At 40.4% G+C, this 21811-nt stretch overlaps 1 protein-coding gene across 1 annotated transcript; it reads right to left on the bottom strand.

Annotated features, from left to right (window-relative positions):
- Positions 1-118: 118 nt before the first annotated feature.
- Positions 119-20168, bottom strand: CUNH2orf16 (chromosome unknown C2orf16 homolog). Its single transcript, XM_053666994.1, has 8 exons — positions 20025-20168; positions 13788-13883; positions 13141-13187; positions 12846-12926; positions 10633-12428; positions 5611-9570; positions 3822-5544; positions 119-3395 (listed from the first exon to the last, which is right to left on the bottom strand). Exons 1-8 carry the CDS (start codon positions 20166-20168, stop codon positions 119-121), a joined length of 11124 nt encoding a protein of 3707 aa, XP_053522969.1.
- Between the last annotated feature and the right edge of the window lie 1643 nt (positions 20169-21811).

Genomic DNA, 21811 nt, shown 5'->3' with positions numbered 1-21811 from the left:
AAGCCAGGAAAGGCAAGCTTAGTGAAGGTTTGAGTCAATAAAGGAATAATGGGGGTGGAAACCTCATCTACTCTGAGACTCCAGACTTGCCCTGTTTGGGGTTTTTTTTGTATGGTCCCTAGGAGACATGATTTGAGTGAGTCTTGAGATCTTTGTACAAACTATGTCTGGGCCTCTCCTTAGGGGAGCTGTGATGAGTTCTCTTAGAGGGACTTCCATGGTTTTTCTCAGATGGACTGTGTTCACTCCACTCAGGGTGACTGTGTCTGAGCCTCTCAGAATGACTATGTCCTCTCCTCTTAAAGGGACTGCCATGACTGCTCTCACAGAGCCTGGGTCGCCTGCTCTCAGAAAGACTGTATCCTCGCCTCTTAGAGGGACAATGGCATCTCTCAGAGGGTCTGCGACATCTCTCAGAGGGACTGCGACATCTCTCAGATGGACTGCGATGTCTCCTCTGAGAAGGACTGGGACGGCTCCTCTGAGAGGGACTGCAATGTCTCCTCTGAGATGGACTTCGATGTCTCCTCTGAGAACGACTTCGATGTCTCCTCTGAGCAGGACTGCGATGGCTTCTCTGAGAGGAACTGCAATGGTTTCTCTGAGAGGGACTGTAGTGGCTCCTTTCAGATGGACTTCTATGGCTCCTCCGAGAGGGACTGTGATGTCTCCTGTCAGAGAAAATGCAAGGGGTTCTTTCCCTAAGGAAGCTGTGGTGGTTTGGTTTCTTATGTGTGAGTTTGTCTTTAAGGGGACTGTGTGAGGTTCTCTTCATAGCAGTGCCATGTAGAATTCTCCCTTGGACCCGACTTCTGATTCCTGTTTTGGAGTTCTTGGACTCCAGGCTAGAGATTTCTTTTCTATAGAAATTTTTCTTAGGTCTGCTGCCCCTGCCATTTTGAATGGTACCCAAAGGATGTCTGATTGTGGTGGCTTTGGGAGTGGTGCTTCCTTGGGGAACTCTGCGTGTGGGCAGTGGGAAAAGTCTGAGTTGGAAAGAGCTGTCTGTTTTTGATTGTTGAGCTGATCTGAGTTGGTCTGTTCCTTCCCACAACATGCTGTCCTGTTCAGTGGTTGGGTCTGTTGGTTTTAGCTTCATAACTGGCATCCTCTCTTTTTCAATATCTCTTAGCAAGCAGTAGTCTCTGGCTTTTTGTTTTCTTTGGTAATTTTTGCTTGACCACAAATGGCCTGCCCTTGTTCTGTGCTCAGACTTCTGCCCAACAAATGCCATAATTCTGTGCGCTGTTTGGAATGCCTTCCTTAGTCCCTGAAAAACCAGTTGAATGAATTTAGGTTGGGAGGATGTCTTAGGCGGTCTTTTAAAAGAGTCAGTAGTTGTCTGAGGTGCTCCATTCCTTTTCATTTTTAACTGAGCTGCTATCTCCCTAGAGAGACTGTGTTTTAAGGTTCTACTTTTTGTGTAGAACTTTTTGTTTTGTGTTCTAACTCCCTTGGTGATTCTTTTCATTGGATATCTTGAATCACAGGTGCTTTGGCTTCTCATTTCAGCCCATTGTTCATCTTGATTGCTTTCAGAGTCACTTTCTGGTAAAAAGCAAACTTCAGTGAATTCATAGCGTCCAGGCTCTCTAGTATCTGTCTTTCCTATAAGGTCAGAGCTGCCACATTGCTTTTGCCTGATGTGGGCTTGTATAGGAGCAGGAGAATGGGAAGACTGAGATGGGAAATCTATTGTGGAAGTAGGATTCTTGGAAGCTTGAGTACAGATTTTAGCTTTCCTTAGTGATGATGATATCAGGCTCCTTGGTGTAACGGGTCTGTCTCTTCTGTGATACTTTGGGACTTGGGATCTTCTCCCAGACTGCAATCTAAAGCCAAGATGCAGTCTAATCTCTCTGTGACCTTCGGGAGTGCGTACAAAGCAGAGCTGTGGATAGATAATAAGATAAGGCCCCAAAGTGTCCTGTAATTTATGACAACAATTGAAACCTGAACAACGGCCACACTGTAAGCAGATAGGGTATTTCAGGACCAGTCCTGAAGCTGGCGGTGGAGGTACATTGTGGGGTATTTGACTTCTTAACAGTTTTGCTGCTATTTTTAGCTGCAGATCTTGTAGCAACTGGAGTTGTTCTGAGAAGACAGAGTTGTCCTGGAAAAGATAACTTGGCGTAAGGGGGTATTGGGACTCAAAAATCCTTGTCTGTGAATCAGTCTGTGAGTTCTCACTCTCTTTCACTGGAACAGGATCTTTCATAGTGAAAAATATATTGAAGGGAGACTCTGACTTTACTGGGTCAAGGAGCTGGTCCCCTGTATATGAAATAGGCATGTGCTGCTGGATGACTTCCTGGGATATATCAGTGAGCTTTGTTTTCTTTATTCTCACTCTAGTTCCAGAGTATTGCTGTATTATGGACGGCATAGAACCACGTGTCCACATCCTTAAGGCCATTCTTTTCTCATGACCATGACATGAAGTATGTCTCTGAATGTAGTTTTTGACCACTGAAGCCTGAGAAACAGTACCTTGACCCATCTCTAGCAGACTCTGGGAAAATTCCGTCAATTCAGCTGGAACCCCAAATAAATTCTGAATAGGTTGGGCATCTGTAGTGACTCTTTCTGTTAAAGGTATTTGAGAACAAAACTTTCTTTCCATAGTGGTCCCTAAGACATTCCCCAGCATTAGCATATTGGAGAGATATTTTCTAGGTAGTTTCTGCTTCCAGGAGTGACTCTCCCAGATATTCTGTTGTCTTCCCAGGACAGACCAGGTAAGGTTTCTTCGAGCCCCTGATCCTGTCTGGAAGGTCCTGGGTAGTGATCTCCAGCTTTTTGGTGGATGTTGGAAGAGGCCCTGGAGTGAATTCTCTAACTCTGCCACCTGCCCCTTTTGAATCCTCTCCTTAGATATGACATTCACTCCTGGGATCTCAGCATGGGGGGTTTCTACAGTGTGAGCTGTCTTGTCAGAGGGTTGATTATGAAAGGACAAGGGAAAGGTTGAAGCAAAACTCTCTTCAGGCTGCAAAATACCTGTCCAAGGGCTTTCTAGATCCAAGGCTCTTGATACTTTGGTCATCTCAGAATCCCAAAGGCCTCCTAATTCAGATGTTGTTTTGACAGTGCTTGAGATGACTGAGTTTGAAGAGTTACATAGAAACCTAGAGAAATAATTCCCTATCTGTAACTCTTCTCCTAATGTTAACTCCTCAGATTCCCTATCCTGATTTACCTGTCTTAGATTCAAATCCTCAGAATCCATAACTTGAGGAGGCCTTATTTTTATCCCTATAGATTTCACAGCCTGAAGTTCTTGTTCATGAGTCAACATTGTAGGATCATCAAATGAAGATGTTAGCTGTGAGGTTAATTCTGCAGATTTCAACTCAGTATTTGATCCTGGATTTAACTCCGCAGATTTCACTCTTTTAAAGCATGACTCCAGTGCAGACACCTCATGTTTTAAGTCCTGCAGCTCTGAGTCTGAAATCACTTTTACAGAATTTGCACCACAAAGCAATGATTCTTTGTTCATCGTCACAGACTTTACATCTTCAAGCAATGGCTGTGGTAAAAATAACACAGATTTTGCACCATTTAATTGAGGACCCAAAACAGAATGCCTAACTTGTTGCTGTGACCCAAGGGGGTTCTCCAAAACTTGAACTTCTGGAAACTTTGTCCCTGGAGTTAAGTTAGAAGGTTTTACACGTTGCAAATATGGTCCAGGATTAAACAAAATAGACCTCGTTCCTTGAGATTCTGGCTCAGGGTTCAATTCACAAGGTTTCATGCCATGTATTTGTGGCCCTGGATTAAACTTTATAGAGTTAGTGCATTGAAGTTCCGACCCTGAATTCAATTCAGAAGAATTCATACCTTGCAGCTTGGAGCCAGAATTGAACTCTGTTGTCATTATACCCTGAAATTTTGTCCCTGGAGTCAACTCAAAAGGTTTTACACCTTCCAAGAGTGGCTCGGGGTTGCATCCAGTAGAATTTACACATTGTAAGTTTGGCCCAGGATTCAACTCACAAGAACTTTCACACTGCACCTGTGGCCCAGGGCTGCCTTCCATAGATGCTGCACCTAGAAACTTTGAGTCTGGAATCAGTTTAGATTTCACACCTTGCCAATGTGGTCCAGGGTTGAACACCATCGATGTCTCACTTTGAATCTCTGTCCCTGGATTCAACTCAGAAGATTTCATACCTTGAAGTTTTGAAAGTAAAAATTCAGAAGAGTTCACACCTTGCAAATGTGGTCCAGGGTTGCAGCCAGTAGAATTTATACACTGAAGTTTTGGTTCTGAAATTAATGAGGAAGAATTCATACCTTGCAAATGTGGCTCAAGGCAGAACACCTTAGTTTCTGTACCTTGAAGCTCTGGCCTGGGGTTCAACTCAGAAGATTCCAGACCTTGCAACACTGGCCCAGTGTTGAATGCCATAAAAGTTATACATTGAAGCTGTGGCCCTGGATTCAGTTCAGAGGATTTCTCATCTTGCAATTTAGGTTCATGCTTGAATTCGAGAAATGGCTCATCTGGAAGCTTCATCTTGGTCAAGTCAGATTTTACCCCTTGCCACTGATTTCCAGAATTGATCTCAGAAGTTATTACACTGTGAACGTTTGATTCCAAAGCCAAATCAGAGGGTTTTGCAACCTGAAATTTGGGGCCATTGTTGATCTCTGTAGGGGTCATTATTTGAAGATTTATCAACTCAGAAGATTCCACACCTTGCAAATTGAATTCCGCAGATTTCACACCTGGTAGGTGTGTGCCTTGTGTCAACATAGACAACTTCCTATCTTGTGGGGCTGAGTTAAACCCCAAAGATTTAGCATCCTGTTTCTTTGTACCTAGAGTTGGTTCAAAAGATTTCATATCTTGACACATTGGCCTGGTGATGAACACAGATTCTTTACTTTGAAGCTTTGTCTCTGGTGTTAACTCAGATGTCACAACTTGTAAATGTGGAACAGGTTTTAACTCAACAGATTTCCCATCTTGAAGCTTCCTCCTCTGGGTTAAATCAGATTTTCTACCTTGTAATTTTGGATCAAGGTTGGACCTTAAGGAGTTCACAGCTTGAAGCTTTGTTGCTTGAATTGACTGAGATTTTTTACTTTGTGTCTGTGGCTCAGAGTTGAAAAACAATTTCTCTTCTTGAACTTTTGTCCCTGGGATCACCTCATAAGATTTCATACCTTTAAAATGTGATCTACAGTTGAACCTCATAGATTTTAAATCTTGAAGCTTTATACCCATGATCAAGTCAGAATATTTTATGTCTTGTAATTTTGGACCTGAATCCATCTCTACAGATTTTGCACCTGGAAATTTGCTCTCCAGGGTCAAATCTGATTTCTCGGCTTGTAACTTATGACTAGGTTTTAAATCTACAGATTTCACACCTTGAAGCTTTTCCTTTGAGATCACTTCAAAAGATTTCATACCCTGCAAGTGTGATCCAGACCCGAAATTCATAGATTTTACACCTTGAAGCTCTATACCCATGACCATCCTAGAAGATTCTATATCTTGCAACTGTGGACCTGACTTGAATTCTTCTGACTTTACTTTTTCAAGCTTTGTCCCCAGTATTGGCTCAGAAGATTGCAACTGGGGGATGATGCTGAATTTTTTGTCTTTTATATCCTGAAGCTTTGTCTTTGAAATCCCTTGAGAAGATTTCATAACTTGTAACAATGATTCAGGGTTGAAATATTTACGTTTGAAACTTCGAATCTTTGTTTCTATATTGGATGTAGAAAATGTTGCACCTTGCAACTGTGAGCTGGGATTTAACTCAGTAAACTTCATATCTTGGGACTTTACACCAGGAGGCAATTTAGAAGATTTTAGACCTTGCCATTGTGACCCAAAGTTGAAATCCTCAGATTTCACACCTTGAAGCTTTTTCTGAAGAGCCAACTTGGATGAGTTCATACTTTTGAAGCATAGTGGGGAACTCGACTGCACAGTTTTATCACTCTGAAATTGACTTAATACCCCAGATTTTACACCTGGAAGCTGTGGTTCTTGTGTAAGCACTGGAGACTTTACCCCTTGAAGCTGTGTTCCTAGGGATGACTGTAAGGGTTTCACTTCTTGAAGCCGTAGTCCTGAGCTCAATTTAGGAGATTTCCCATCATGCAAGTGAAACCTAGATTTGAACATCATAGATTTTATATCACAGGGCTTTGACCTCACAGTAAGGTCACATGATTTCATACTTCTAAACTGCAGATGAGGTTTCAAATCAAAACCTTCAGGCTGATGTTCCTGGAATGACGCCGAAGATTGTATATTTTGGAGCTCTGGCTTTGGAGTCAACTTAGGTGATGTTGCATCTCTTAACTTTATCAAAGGTTTCAACTCTGCTGGTTTGACACATTGAGATTGTAACCGAAGATTTAGCAGAGATTTCATACATTGAAACTCTAATGCCGGTATCCACTGAACAGATTTCGTACTTCCAAGTTGTGGCTGTTGGTTTAACTCCACACCTTTTATGCCTTGAAGCTGTAGCTCTGATGTGGAGGCCAAAAATGTCCCTTTTTGCAGTTGTCCTGGGGGTGACTCAGGGGTTTTCACACTCTGCATCTGTGGCCCACAGTTGAACTCCATATATGTTGCACCTTGAGTTTTTGGTCCTCGAGTCAATTTAGATGACTTCACATCTCTTGACTGTCTCAAAGATTTCAACTTTGCTGATTTGACACCTTGAGATTGTGACCTAAGATTTAACCCTCTAGATTTCACACCTTGGAACTCATGTTCTGGTATCCACTGAATATGTCTCATACTTCCAAGTGGTGGCTCTTGTTTTAGAACAGGTTTCACCCCTTGAAGCTGTGGTTCTAAAGTTGACACCAAGGGTTTCTCTTGGTGTAACTGTGACCCTGGGGTCAACTTGGGAGATTTTGTGCTTTGCAACTGTGGTTCAAGTTTTAACTCTTTAGGGGTTAAATTCAAAAGTGTCGTCCCTTGAAACTGTTGCCTTGGAGCTGAATCCACAGATTTTACTCCTTGAAACTTTTGCATTCTGGTTACATTTGTGGGTTTTACTACCCGCTTTTTTGGCCTTGGGGTCAACTTCACAGATTTTACACATTGCAGTGGATCTAGAGTCTCCTCTGATGAGTTTAAACTTTTACGTTTGAAACATGGGGTAATCTCCACAAATTTCATGTCTTGCATTTGTGGCTCTAAAGTCAATTCTTCAGGTTTCAAACCTCCCAAATGTGACCGTAGGGTTAAATCCACAGGTTTCCTATCTTCTAACTGTGGCTCTGGGATTAGTGTCTCAGATTTTAAACCTTGAAACTTTGAGATTGGGGTCCACGCCACAGGTTTTACATCTTTTAACTGTGGTCCTTGGATCAATTCAGAAGATTTCATACCTTGTAACTGTGGTCTTCTGGTCAACTCAGAAAAGTTTACACTTGGCAACTGTTGCTCAGGAGTCATCTCCATAGACTTCACATCTGCAATCTGTGGCTCTAACACTAATTTATGTGAAATGTCACTGTTAGTGCTTAACAGCTGACCCACCTCTACACATTTTACACCTTGAAACAGTGGCCCTGGTACTGACATCTCAGGCTTAACCCCTTGTTCTTCAGGTCCTGGGGTCAACTCCATAGGTCTTCCTCCTTGCTTCTTTGGCTCTGGGGTCAACTCAAAATTTTTCATATATTGTTTTTGTGGCCCTGATTTTAACTCTGAAGATTTCACACCTTGAGATTGAGTTCCTGATGTCAGATCACAAAATTCAACATCTTGTAGCCATGGCCCTGGGTTAAGCCCAACCTGTTTCCTAACTTGAAGCCCTGGAGACATCTTTGCTAATTTAGAATCTTGAGGCGCTAACTCTGGAGTCATCTCCACAGAATTCACATGATGAAACAGTGGTCCTGGGGTTTGCTCCCCAAATGTGACACCTTGAAGCTTTGGCCCTGAAGTCAATTCAGAAAATTCGACAACTTGCTGCCTTGGTCCTAGTTTCAGTTCCTCAGATTTAACACCTTGAAATTGTATTTCTGAGGTCAGTTTTACAGATTTCATGCTGTGAAATTGTGATCCTTCAATAGACAAAACAGATTTCATATTTTCAACTGGGAGCCCTTGACTTAACTTCAAAGATGACTCTGCTACAACCCCTACCAGCTTTTTATCCTGAATCTGTGTTTCTGGTATAAACTGCACATGTTTGAAACATTTATGCTTTGATTCTGGGTCCAAATCAGAAAATTTAACATCTTTTGAGCACAGTCCTGAGTTTAGTTCCACAAATTTGATACCCTGAGGTTGTGGTTCAGGAGTTGACTGTACATGTGTAACACTTAGAGGCTTTGGCTGTAATGTAAATCCTGACAGTTTGATTTCTTGCACAGGAGAAGCTGGAGTCAATTCATCAGATTTCATAACATGGTGTGGGGGCCCTGAGATTAAATCTACAGATTTTTTTTCTTGGAGAGGTGGCCCTGGATATAACTTTGAAAATCTGACACTTTGTGACTGTGGCCCTACAGTTAAGTCCTCTAATATCATACTTTGTAGCACTGGCTCTTTTATCAGCTTCTCAGATTCTACTGCTCTGGTAGGAGTTGACTCTTGGATTAAATTAACATATTTCACATCCTGTAATTGTGGCTCTGGATCCAACTGTCTGGACTTTGCGTCCTTGGGCTGTGTCTCTGGAGCCAACTCCATTACATGTGGTTTTGGTCCTGTAATACACTCTTTAGCTCCTACCACAAATGGGACTGACTCAAGTTTTATACTTTGGTGCTGTGGTTCTGAGATCAATGGCACAGGTTTTACACTTTGAAATTGTGGTTCTGAGGTCAACTCCTCATAGTTTATAACTTCTGAACATGCTCCTAGATTCAGTTGGAAGTCTGGGATTAACACCTCTGATTTCATAGCTTGTACCTCTGATCTTGGTACCACCTTCTGAGATTCTCGTATTGTATCTTGTGACAGTGGAGTCTCCCCCATGGCTTTTACACTTTGGAGCTTTGCCTCAAGAGTACCTTGGAATGATATTGAGTTCATCTGCCTAGATTTTGAAGCATGTCTCAATGGCCCTGGGGTATTTCCTAAAGATGATTGTGGAAACTCCACAGATTCTTTCTTGTGAAGACAAGTGTCAGAGGTCAACTTTGGTTCTGTTTCTTGATATCCTGGCTCTGAAATCATCCCTAAAGATTCAGAAGCTTGATGCCATGAGGTCAATTCTTCAGATTCTATGGCTTCATGATTTGGCTTGCGTACTAACTCTACAGATTTTGCTGCTAGAATGTGTACCCTTGGGATCAGCTCCTCATATTTCATACTTTCTACATGCGTCTCAGGAATCAACCTCCTACATTCTACCACTTGAGGAGTTTTCACATCTTTAAGCAATAGTACTTCAGCTATCTCAGATTGTATAGCTTCTAACAATGGATTTAGGGTGCACTCCACAGATTTCATATCTTCCTGTTGTGGTCCTGGGGTCAACTCCATAGTTTTTGTACCTGTCAACTCTGGTGGTAGGCTCAAATGAACACATTCCATACCTTGCAACTGTGAACTGGAGGTCAAATCTATAGATTTCCTACTTTGCGACTGTGGTGCTGGAGCTAACTCAGCAGATTTTTCACTTTGCTGTTGTGGTCCTAGGGTCAATTGGATAGATTTCTCACCTTGAGAGTGAGGTCCCAGGGATGACTGCACAGATTTCCCACTTTGCAGCTGTGAAATGGGGGTCAACTCATTAGATTTTACTCTCGGCTGTTGAAGTTCTATGGTTGATTCTGTAGAGTTCACAGTTGGGATCAGCTGTCCATATTTTATTATTTTATTGCGTGGGATTGAACCTGTGGTTATATCTACAGATTTTATACTTTTCAACTCTGTTCCCATGATCTGTTTCTCAGATTTTACTTTTGGCAACCCGGGTGATGACTTCATAGAATCCATAATTTTAAGTTGTGACATTGGCTTTGCCCCCGTATTTTTCACACCTTGAAGCAGTGATGTAGTGGTCAGTACTGAGGATTCTATAACTTGATGTAGTGGTCTTTGGTTCAGTCTAGTAGATTCTGTACCTTGACCCAGTGACTTTGGGATTGTCCTTAAAGAGTCCATTACTTGATGATGTGACTGTGTCAACTCTACAGATTTCTTCATTTGTAAGTACATGTCAGAGGTCAATCCCACAGTTTCTATAACTTGGTGGCTTTGCCCTGGGCTCATCTCTGAATACTCTGGTATTTGATACCATGGGGTCAATCTCAAAGATTCCATGTCTTGAGGTGGCACTGGAGTTATTGCTATAGATTCTGTGCCTTGATGATATGGTTGTGCAGTCATCCCCACAGTGTCTAGAATCCATGGCCTAGGAGTCAACTCCAAGGATGGTTCTGTGATCATTCCATTGGATGACCCCAGTGCTATTGGGGTTATCTTTAGAGAATGCATGGATTGATGTGATAGCATCCCTACTGATTCCATGACTTTAGGTAGTGGCTTTGGAGGTACACCCATAGCCTCTCTAATTCCAGGTGGGTTAATAGTAGTAGGAAAACTAGAAGATGTCAAATCATCTGGTTGAGTTGCCCTTGAGGTCAAATTTGAAATATGAGTCTGTGAATCTGGGGTTAAACTCCCAGATTCTATACCATCTGGCTGTGTAGGGGGAATTATTCCCATGAAATTCATAGCTTCTAGTAGTGCCTCTGGTGTTACTTTCATGATATCCATGACTTGATGCAATGGCCTGGGCATCATGTTCAGTGATTTTGTGTTTTGACATGTTGGTCCTAGAATAATTTTTACTGGTTCTGTGACTTGATTTTGTGGCTTTGAAGTTATGCCCACTGATTTAATAACTTTATGCTGTGGTCCTGGAGTTATTTCCACAGTTTCCATGACTGTATGCTGTGGCCTTGGACTCATCTTTTCTGGTTGTATGACTTGATGGTCCAACAATGTGTTCATTTTCACTGACTCCTTATCTTGATATTCTGATGTTGGGGTCATTCCCATTGTGATGTGTGGGTGTGATTTTTTAATCATTCCCATAAAATCCATGACTTGAATCAGTGCTACAGGAGTTATCTTTGCATTATCTGTGACTTGATTCAGTGGTCTTGAGGTCATCTTCTTTGATTCTGTAACTTGGTGCTGAGGCCTTGGGGTGACCTCTACTGATTCAGTGACTTGATATGCTGGTTTTGAGCTTGCACTCTGTTTTTCCAATGGTTTAACAACTTCATTTGGTCGTGGAAACAAACCCACAGATTCTATCACTTCTGAATGTGATTCCGGGATCAACCCCATTGAATCCATGGCTTGAAGTAATGCCAGTGGGGTTACCTTTATGCTATCTGTGACTTGATATGGTAGCCTTTGAGTCAACTCCACACTAGTCACTTGGGTCTCATGCTTCTGTATGGTTCTTTCTGGAAGACCTATCACCTTCTGCTTTACATTAAGCTCTAGTGTATATTTTGTGTCCTTCTGCAGTAAAGTGGTTTCTTTTTCAATTATGTCAACTCCTAAACTTTTTGGAGGTGGAGTGTTCATAGATGTAACTAACAACTTGGATCCAAGGATTTGGGGGCCACCCTCAGGTTGTGACTGCTTACCTGGGGTAAGTGATTGTGAAATTTTTGTTTCTGTTCGATTTAATCCAGATTCCACTCCAATGTTCACACGGCGCTGAAATGATGGAAGATCTGGGGATTCATTGTTGATATTTTGCTCAGTGCTTTGACAAATGGGCATAGATAACTGGATTTGGGGTTTTTCTGGTTCGGGGATGCTTTCTTGTACCTCGGTTAAGTAATTCAACATTGCCCATGATTCCTTCACAGGCAGAGGTACTGTTTGTTTCTGCAAAGTACAAACCTTCCAAGCCATATGTCTCTCTAACTTCCACCTAGTCAAAGAAGAGATCCGGATTGGATCCCGGTTTTTGAATTGTCGTCTCTCCTTGAAAATAGAATTTGGCCGATGATCTGATGTCAAATGATTCTCGCTCCTTCTCCCATCCTCTGTTTTCAGTTGTTTGCAGATAGTAGAGTTGGTGAGAGAGGTTTGAGGTATTAAGACTGAAAGAGTTGCCAAATTCTGAAAGAGTTTTGATTTCCCAAGCTCCGAGAGATGAGGAGGAGGCAGGGATGTGCCTTGGTTCTTGAACACAGATGGTTGCTTTTTAGAAAAAATAGATAAACTATGGCTCCGGAATTTCCCGGTTGTTCCTTCAGAAGACACAGAAAAGTGAGACAAACTGGAGTTGTTGCATGATGATCCAGAGGAGGTGCTGTGGGTAGTAGAATATTTTGCTGTCTTACAGTCACAAAAGGGTAGAATAGGCTCCTGAGCCACACAACCAGAGGAGGTGGAGGAAGAAATCATACACTGTGATTCAGGCAAACATGATTCCATAAGAGCTGATCTGAGGAATAAAGAGAAAAGTTTCATTTTGCTTTGAAACAGGAAAAAGGCAGAAAAAAGTAGACAACGGGAAAAATAATGGCCAATTTCAAGTGCAAAATATTTTGGACTGAGGGAGGATAATAAGTTGCTTTAGCCAACATCAATTAATTGTGGAAAGAATTCCTCCATCAAGACAAAAGAAGGCGTTTATCCCATTCCAGTCAGAAGTAACCAATAAACCAGTAGTTCTTAAACTTCCTTTGAACCTAGAACCTTCCCCTACTGCCCAAACTAAAAGACTAACTAATCAACAATGCTCTTTTTCCTCTTCCTCCCTGCTTCCTCATATCCCTTTCTCTCTTCTTTACTCCCTTCCTTCCTCCCTCTTAAAAGCTCTACCACCTTCAATCCCCCCTCAGAAACTACATTCTCTGACCTTGCATTTTCCAGATGTTGGAATATCTGTTCAAGACAGAGTATACATTCCTGGGTCCATACTTCAGGGAGTCCTGAAAAGCTGGATGAAAAAGAGTATGTCAGTGTAACTGAAGTGATACTAAAAGTACTGGTAAGGAAACCAATAAGAAGAGAGACTTAACTTAGAGAAGACTATGATAATGTGGGAAGTAAAACAGAGTCCCAGCTATCTTACTCCTAAATTTTTATAGTTTATCAGTAGAATAGGCTGAAAAGAAGAAAAAAGACAACAGTGAAGATCAATTTTTACTCACCATGTGAGGTTAGTTTTAATGCAGCCCATCCTGAGATTTTCTTCCCACTGTTGAGCTGGGAGCAGAGGTGAAGAATCTGTTAGTATCATGACTATTGACATCACCTAGTCCAAGACCCTTATTTTGCAATTAAGGAAACAACGATGAACTCATGTCCGGGATCTTAAAGCTAATTAGTAGTAGAGCTCAGTTTTAATCCAGATCTCAAGTTTGTTTTTTAAACTTCACTGTGCTGCCTTTACCCTGTAATATAGATAGATGTGAGTGATTGAAAAGAGCAGGAATAATCATGGTAGTAGGGAGTTGAAGTGGGGGGAACAGAGGTCATAACATTTTTTTTCCTCCAGAAGTGTATATCCAGTGTCTATGGTAGAGAAAAAAGGTGCTGAAACTTTCCCCCACCAAACTCTTGGTAGTTACCCCTTCTCCATTCTCCAATGTCACTAAGTTTATTTCCTGATACTTTGAGCTTTACACAAAACGAGATGAGGAAAGGAAGCATGGAAACATCTATGTGGGAAAGCCCACAACTCAGGCACAGGCCCTGAATTGGAATTGAACCAGCAACCTTTTGGTCCACAGGCTGGTGCTCAATCCACTGAGCCACACCAGCCAGGTATAAAGGATAGAGCTTTAAAGTAACCCACAGTTGGTCTGTCATTAGCCTTCAGCTGAAAATAAAACATAGGATCTTTCTGACCTGTGAATTTCGGGATCTTTTTCAATCTATGTTGCTTTGAAGTCTGGAGAGGCACAAAAAGAAAAAAAGTCAGGTAATGTTCTAGGTTAGAGAATTTACTGACAGTGTAATTCATCTTATATACACAAATATCCATTCACTTGGCATTCATATCCATAGGAACAATGACCACCCCATTCATTTATTCATGAATCATTTATCGAGTACTAAGTTCTTGGTATTCTGTGGGGTGCCAGGACTACAAAGGTGAATATGATCCCTGTATTCTAGGAGCTTATACTAGTGGGGAAAATATATCTCTAAACAGAGAAATGGCAATACTGTGTGGTAAATGCTGTAACAGAAATAATAAGTGCCAGGGAATACAAAAGATAGTCATTAACTGCTTGAGAGAGAAGACAAAAATTACTCAAGAAGTTGCCATTTGCATTAAAGTCTGAAGAATCAACAGAAGGTTTTTAGGTAAAGAAAGAGCATTTCAAGCAAGTGGGAACTTCACTGATATTAGAAGTCGTGATTGTCGAGCGCACTTTTGCTAAGTAGTGAGAGATGAAGCTGAAAAGGGAGGTAGAAGCCGGTTTATGACAACGGTAGCATTTTAATTTTGTTCTGTAGGAAAAAATTTCCCTATCGGTAGTGAATAAGCTCCTGGGTTTTTGCAAGAGTGTTCCAGGTCACTTGAAAGGCAAAAACGACATTTGTTACAATTTTTTATTTCTTCCCTTTATACTAGAACATCAGTCTCTGAGAGCATGTTAAATAAAAGAGCCTCAACAACAATTACTGAGGAATTTCTGAAAGTCCACGTGATTCAGTCACTGAGTTCATTGCTCAGCACATTGGCAGTTTTAACTTTTAAACAGTTTTAAATTGATTTTATGTTTAGTCATGTATTACTTATGTCCATGACAGACCATTGACTAAAAACATCAAATGAAAAGGAAAACTGATATTGAAATACAGGTTACTATGTTTACAAATGATCTTTCTCTATATTTATCTCAAAATGACCTCTACATATCACAGACCTAAATAATTCCCCACTACAAAACGCTTGGAAATGCTGAATGAAATATAATAAATACTCTTTAAAATGCAGAACTTAGCTCTTTACAAGAGAATAAGGGAAATATCCCAGCCCAAACAATAGAAAACTAAAAAACAAGAGTGGAAAGTCCGCTGACACTTCAATGTCCTGGGTGATTTGCAGGGTCAGTGACTAAAGGACTTTGGATAACAACAAGAAAGGGACAAAAGACAAGGCTCACATGATGTATTTGGAATTGAGACCCCAGGGAAAAAGAGCCAGGATTTTCAAATTGCTACACATCAGTAAAAAGGTGGCTAGGAAAAAAAATATGCCCACCACACAACAAAGCTTGAGCTCTGGGTAGAGGGGGGAAAAAAAAAACAGGCTTCTCTGAGAATTTTAACCAGGAGTCTATGCTCATGCTGGTAAGAAATACTAATTTACATTCACTACGTAGTCAGGAACCCTCAAAAGCAAAATAAAAGTGGTTCTGGGCTTGTGCCCCTAGGGAAAAAGAGGAAAGGAAATATAAAATCTCTTTGAAAATTGAAGTAGAAGAGGAAGGAGAAGGAAAACAGTTTGAATAACATAATTAAGTAAATGAGAAATACTTGAAATAGTTAAATTCTTAGAAAAAATGTAAAATATCAAAATCAGGCAAAAATAAATATATGATTTGAATAGACCAGTAAATATGAAAGCAATTGAAATGATAACCAAAGACATTTTCCATCAGACCTAATCAAAGAATTCAAGGTTTCTAATTACCAGAACTTATAAATATCAATAGCATTTCTCTACTGCAGAAAAAAAAACTAGAAAACTATCATTTTAAATAGCAAAAGATATGTCCTTTATAATAGCAATAAAAATGATGATAGAGTATCAAAGTATAAAGTTAACCAAGAATACAAAAGACCTTCTTGTAGAAAACTATGTAACTCTAATAAAGGACAGAGAAAATTATCTCAATAAATGGGGAGGCATTCTAGGCTTTTGGTTGGAATAACTTGAAATTACAAAGATATCACTGTTCCCCAAATTAAATTATATGTTAATGCATTCCCAATCTAAACTTCAGTTGGAATGTTTCAAAAATTTGTTAAACTCTCTAAAATTATATGACAAAAGAAAGGTTCACTAGTAGCTAAATCAACCTTAAAAAGAAGGGCAAAGAAGAGGCCTACTGTACCAAACTCTCAAACACACTACAAATACATGACAGTAAATACAGGAAAAAACCAACCAACAGAACAGAGTAGAGAACTCAAAGATGGACTCATGCACATGATAAAGGGAGTTCCACAAATTGATGAGGAAAAGATACTTGAGCAAATAGTGATGAGAAAACTGGCTCACTATAAAGAGAAAAAGAAAATCAGATCTCTTATGTTTAGAGGAGGATTCCAAGTGTATTAAAAATTAAAATGTGAAAGGTAAGACTGGAACACCTAAAAAAAGTAGGAGAAAAATCTTTGTGACCTAAAGCACAGAACAACTTTTTAAAGAAAACTTCAGCCCTGGCAGGTGCGGCTCAGTGCTTTGAGCACTGGCCTGTGAACTGAAAGCCTGCCTGTTTCCAGTCGGGACACATGCCTAGGTTGCAGACCAGGTCCCCACCAGGGCATGCAAGAGGCAACTGGTTGATTTGATGTTTTTCTCCCTCTCTTTCTCCCTCCCTTCTTTTCTCTCTAAAAATAAATGAATAAAATCTTCTTAAGAAGAAAAAGAAAACTTCAAAAATACAAACCACAAGGCAAAGAAAGAAAAAGAAAAAGAAAGAAAGACAATCCAGTAGAACACTCTGCCACATTCAGCTGGAACCTCATGACACTGAGAAGTTCAGAGGACTAAAGAGAAGTCCCTGGGAAGTTGTAACCACAGGTGGACTTTTGTGTAATTTGCTCAAGTTCACAAAAAACCCTGAAGCCATGAATTTAAAGTAGACCTGGATGGATGGTGCCACAGTTAAAAAGAAATAAAACACTCTGTAGGGAAGATCTTTATCCTAGGCTTCAAAAAATGCCCATGAATGTTGTATTTTATAAAATAGATTATTTCTGCAGAAACAAGACCACAGAGATGCCAGATATTAGAATCATCAGATCTAGATTAGAAAACAACAATGCATATCAAATTTAAAGAAAGCCACCCTGGCTGGTGTACCTCAGTGGATTGAGCATGGGCCTGTGAAGCAAAGGGTCACCAGTTCAATTCCCAGTCAGGGCACATGCCTAGGTTGCAGACCAGGACCCCAGTAGGGGACACATGAGAAGCAACCACACATTGATGTTTCTCTCCCACTCCTTCTTCCCTTCCCCTCTCTCTAAAAGTAAATAAAAAAGTATTTTTTTTAAAAAGAAATAAAAGCCAAGCTTAGACATATTTGTAAGAAACAGAAAATCATAGAAAGTTATCTAGCAAATTTGAGAGAATTAAATGTTACTCCTAGAAATTAAGGATGTAGTACTGAGCCTTGACTGGTGTAGCTCAGTGGACTGAGCATGGGATTGCAGACTAAAGAGTTGTGGTTTGATTCCCAGTTGGAACACAAGGTAAAGCAACAAGGAGTTCATCATCACCAAGCCATTATTATATGAAATGTTAAAAGGACTTATTTAAGAAAAAGAGCAAAACTATGAACATTAAAATGGCAACAAATTTGCAACTATCAATAACTGAATCTAAAAAAACTAAGTAAACAAGCAGAACAGGAACAGAATCATAGATATGGAGATCACTTGGAGGATTATCAGCAGGGAGGAAGAAGATGAAGAATGGGGGAAAAGGTATAGGGATTAGAAGACTAAATTGGTAGGTACAAAATAGACAGGGGGATGTTAAGAATAGTACAGGAATTGGAGAAGCCAAAGAACTCATATGCATGACTCATGGACATGAACAAAGTGAGGAGGTTGCTAGAGGGAATGGAAGTACCAGGAGGAGGCAGGGAAAGGGGGGAAAATTGGGACAACTGTAATAGCATAGTCAACAAAAATATATTTTAAAATGTTGAATGTCAATTATGATTGAAAAAAGTTTTAAATTTTTAAAAAATTGAAGCTTAGCCTTTGATGAGTTCAATACCTGATTGGATTAAGATGAGTTTCTGTAAATGACTTCTAGAAGCAAAAATAACTCTAATGTCTGGAGGGAAGTAACTTTACATATAACATTCTTGGTATTCAAGAAAAAATTACAATACATACTAGAAGATAAGATGAATGGGTGATATAAATTAACACAGTCAGTACAAATATTGTTAAAACTTGTACTTAAAATATATATGATTTATATATTTTTTAAAAATTAGATGACAGATCAGAGCACCTGACTTGGTGCCATGGGACCACGTGGGCTTTTTAGCCCCCAAAAAGGCACAATGGGCAAGAATGGGGACAAGCAGGGGTGCAGAAAGCCTGTGGTTGGTGCTGGAGGTCCAGTGTCTCTTGGTGACTTCTAAAAATGGTTCACTATTCACTTGACCCAGAAAACACCACAAAATTATGCAAAGCAAGAGGTTCAAATCTTTGTGTTCACTTTAAGAATACTCATGAAACTTCCCAGACCATCAATATATGCATATCCAAAAAAGCCACCAAATATCTGAAGGATGTCACTTTACAGAAGCAGTGTGTACCATTCTGTCATTGTAATGGTGGAGCTGGTAGGTGTACCCAGGCCAAACAGTGGGGCTGGACTCATGACTTCTACCTAATGTTTTCTATTCTTTGAAAAGCCATCATCTCATCAGTCATTCAAGGTTAACATTGACAAGGCATCATTCATTTCACAGACATTTTTGGAGTACTTACTTATTACTCCGGGCAGTGTGCTAAGCACATGGGGTGCAAAGATGAATACAGTCCTCGTAGGAAACTGATGATAATGTTTATAATTAACTCTTTGGATTTGAAGTTCAATCAGGAAAAGACAGCTCCTTCCCTCCTTTTCTGTCTCACTTCCCACATTCAAACTTTCACCACAGTAGACCCCTCCTCTTCCACATCTCAGTAGACCCCACATCTTCCACATCTCCTTGTCCCTGCTTTACTATTGTATCCACATAGCCTATAGAAGTGCCTTTTAGTGGTGGTGATGGTGACAAACATTTGAGAATAAATCCAAGTCTTCTTGTCCACCTTACTGCTCGGATTCTTTCATTTTCTTTGCCCTCCCTCACACTAAGTTGTCAATTCAGCCTCCCATGGCTTATCTATGCCAGAGAACTACTATATACATTGGAGTTATTGTCAAGGTTCACTCAACCATAGGAGCATGTTACAAATGCAGAATTTCAGTGCCTACCCCACTCCTAAATCAGAATCTGCTTTTAAAGAAAAGACCCCCAGGTGATTCATATGTATATTAAAGTTTGAGAAGCACTTCTCTAAGACACAGATCTAAGCACATTTTTACCTGGCTTTAAATTTATTGATGTCTTTTAGTTGCATACAGAATAACATTTATACTACCAAGTATTCTGTCTGGCATTAGCAGACCTCTGCAATGCGACCTCTACCGATTTTCAAACCTTTTCCCTCCTGAGTTCCCTGCACTTCCACACTGTATTCAGGTAGGTGTCTTCAGCTCTCCTCAAACACATCCGACCTTCCTCTGCTTCTTTTCCATGCTTTTTCCCAATATATTCCTTCTGTCTGAAGAATCTTTCTGTACTCTCCTCCACCCACCTCACCCACCTTCAAAGTCTTACCCTTACTCTGAAGCACAACTCAAACTGAGCTCCCCCAGAAGGCCTTTTGTAGATCAAAATGCTCTTTGCCTCTCATCTCTTTAGCAATAATTATACCTCTATGAAATCTTATCACTTTCTCTTTTCTTAAGTTATTTATGTATTCAACATATATCTGTCTGCCTATCTCCCCTTTTCATCTCAAGCTCCTAGAAGGTGGTGATGGTATTTTGTTCTTCTTCAATGTCTACTATGCTGTCATATAATAGGTGTTGAAAGGTTGTTGAAATGAACTGAAGGGAAAAGAATTGAGAATGACTTATATATGTGAAGGCATCCAAAAGCGCTATCTCAACTCCCATCTTTCCCCCATCCAATTTTGCCCATGGCCCAAGGTATAGGAATTTCTATGGCTTCAGGGACAGGGATCAGTGAGTTTCAAGAGTTGTTACATCACATACCTCCGAGTCTGTCTTTGCTGCCACCTGCTCCCTGCTCTGTTTCCCAAAAAACAGCACCCAAAGCCCCCAAACAAGGAGACCAAATAATAGTAGAAGACTGACATGTGATGGCAGTGGGAGGGCTGGCCCCCATGTCAGCGCCATTACTCAACCCCATCCCCTCTCAGTCAAACTGGTTTTCCCTCAAGGCTGTGACTGTGTATGACATCACAATGGGCATTCAAGGTAAACCTGACAGGGTCCAGGCACTGTGCATGCTACTAAGCCTTTTCTCTCAGCCATGGCCATCTGCTGCTCCTTCTGGCAGCAGCCCATGGTCTTTGCTGTGACAGCCAACACTTTTATGACTCTTCTAGGAGCAAACTGGAAAAGTTGGCATAAATTAGAGAGTATGGAGGCAAGGTTTCCAAGGAGCAGTGGCCTATCCTGACCTATAAGCATCTTCTCTGGAGCCGGTCATTCCTTAGAGGTCCAGGTATGGTGTCACATGCTCCAAGTCATAAATTACAATGGGGCAAGTACATTTAAGGTAGGATACTTTAAGTAGGTACTCTCAGAAAGTGTGATATATACGGTTTCCTAATTCTAAGGCTTGACACGTTTCCTAGCTGCTGTTGTATTGAGACAAAGAAGAGATCACATAGGGAAATTAAATGATCTTACTCCAGAATTCATGGTCTAATTTCCCAAGTCTGTTTATTTTGCCATTACACCCAATGAATAGATTCTCTAGTGTTAATTCACTGTAAACAAAAACGAAATTCACTGTAAACAGGGAATCACGCTGGCCAAGTAACTCAGTTGGTTGGAGCATTCCTTACACTGAAAGCACGTGGCTTCAATTTCCAGTCAGGGCAAATACCTAGGGTGCAGTCAGGATGTGTATGAGAGGCAATCAATCTCTCTCTCTCTCTCTTTCTCTCCCTACACACACACACACACACACACACACACACAGAGGGCCCAGAAGTAATGTCCCTTTTTATTAAAAAATCATAATTTTGTAATTCTGTAACATAACAATATCACACTCAAGCACATCAGATGACATTTTAGGTGAAATGTTCAAATTAAAACTATAAATTATCACACCCACATTATTAACCTATCAACCACACTCAAGCAGGAATTACTTCTGGACCCTGTATATATCCCTCTCTCCCTTCTTCTCTCTCTAAAACCAATAAACATATCCTGGGGTGAGGATTAAAAAAATTCAAGAAATCAATTCATGCTCTAACAAAGATAAGTAAAACCAGCCAGGGCATTTTTTTCTTATAGGAAAGCTAACCCGAAATCAATTCAATTACGTAACTATTGAATAGCAGCCACTGTCTTAGATGAAGCCAAACATGGTCTCTCACCTCTCAGAATTCTCAGTCTATTGGGACAGCCAAAGTAACATTCTTGAAAAACACATCAACAAGGAAGTGGTTAAATAGATACGGCATATCCATATTATGAAATACTCTGCAGTCACTGTAAACATTGTAATTATAAAGACTGAAACCTGTCATACTGAGCACACATCACATGGCAGGTACTAGTTTTATACCAGCCTAGAGTTCTAAGAAAAGATTAGGGCTGGAGGTATAGTTCTGGTTCTTAAAATATATAGGTACAGTTTGACAAGAACCTTTTTCTATACATTAAAATGTATTCTTTGTGTCCTAAATATTTTCTCACCATTGTGATTGAGAGTCATTTATGCTATCTAGTATGGCATTATTTCATTGTATTATATAACCATGTCATAACTTACTTATCCAGTATGTTGATGAACATTT

This window comes from Artibeus jamaicensis, unplaced genomic scaffold (genome assembly GCF_021234435.1).
Source record: "Artibeus jamaicensis isolate MK-2021 breed Jamaican fruit bat unplaced genomic scaffold, CSHL_Jam_final contig_465, whole genome shotgun sequence".
NCBI classification, from domain to species: domain Eukaryota; kingdom Metazoa; phylum Chordata; class Mammalia; order Chiroptera; family Phyllostomidae; genus Artibeus; species Artibeus jamaicensis.
The sequence above is the reverse complement of the archived record's forward strand: the minus strand, read 5'-3'. Positions and strand labels throughout refer to the sequence as shown.

Bases quoted from the DNA above. Each gene is read 5' to 3' on its own strand.
- CUNH2orf16 (XM_053666994.1), bottom strand. From the start codon at position 20,168: ATGGCGCTGACATGGGGGCCAGCCCTCCCACTGCCATCACATGTCAGT. The intron at 13,188-13,787 runs GTGGGTTACTTT...CCAGCTCAACAG, and splicing joins AGGCTAATGACAGACCAACT to TGGGAAGAAAATCTCAGGAT. The intron at 12,429-12,845 runs GTCAGAGAATGT...TTTATTCCTCAG, and splicing joins CAACATCTGGAAAATGCAAG to ATCAGCTCTTATGGAATCAT.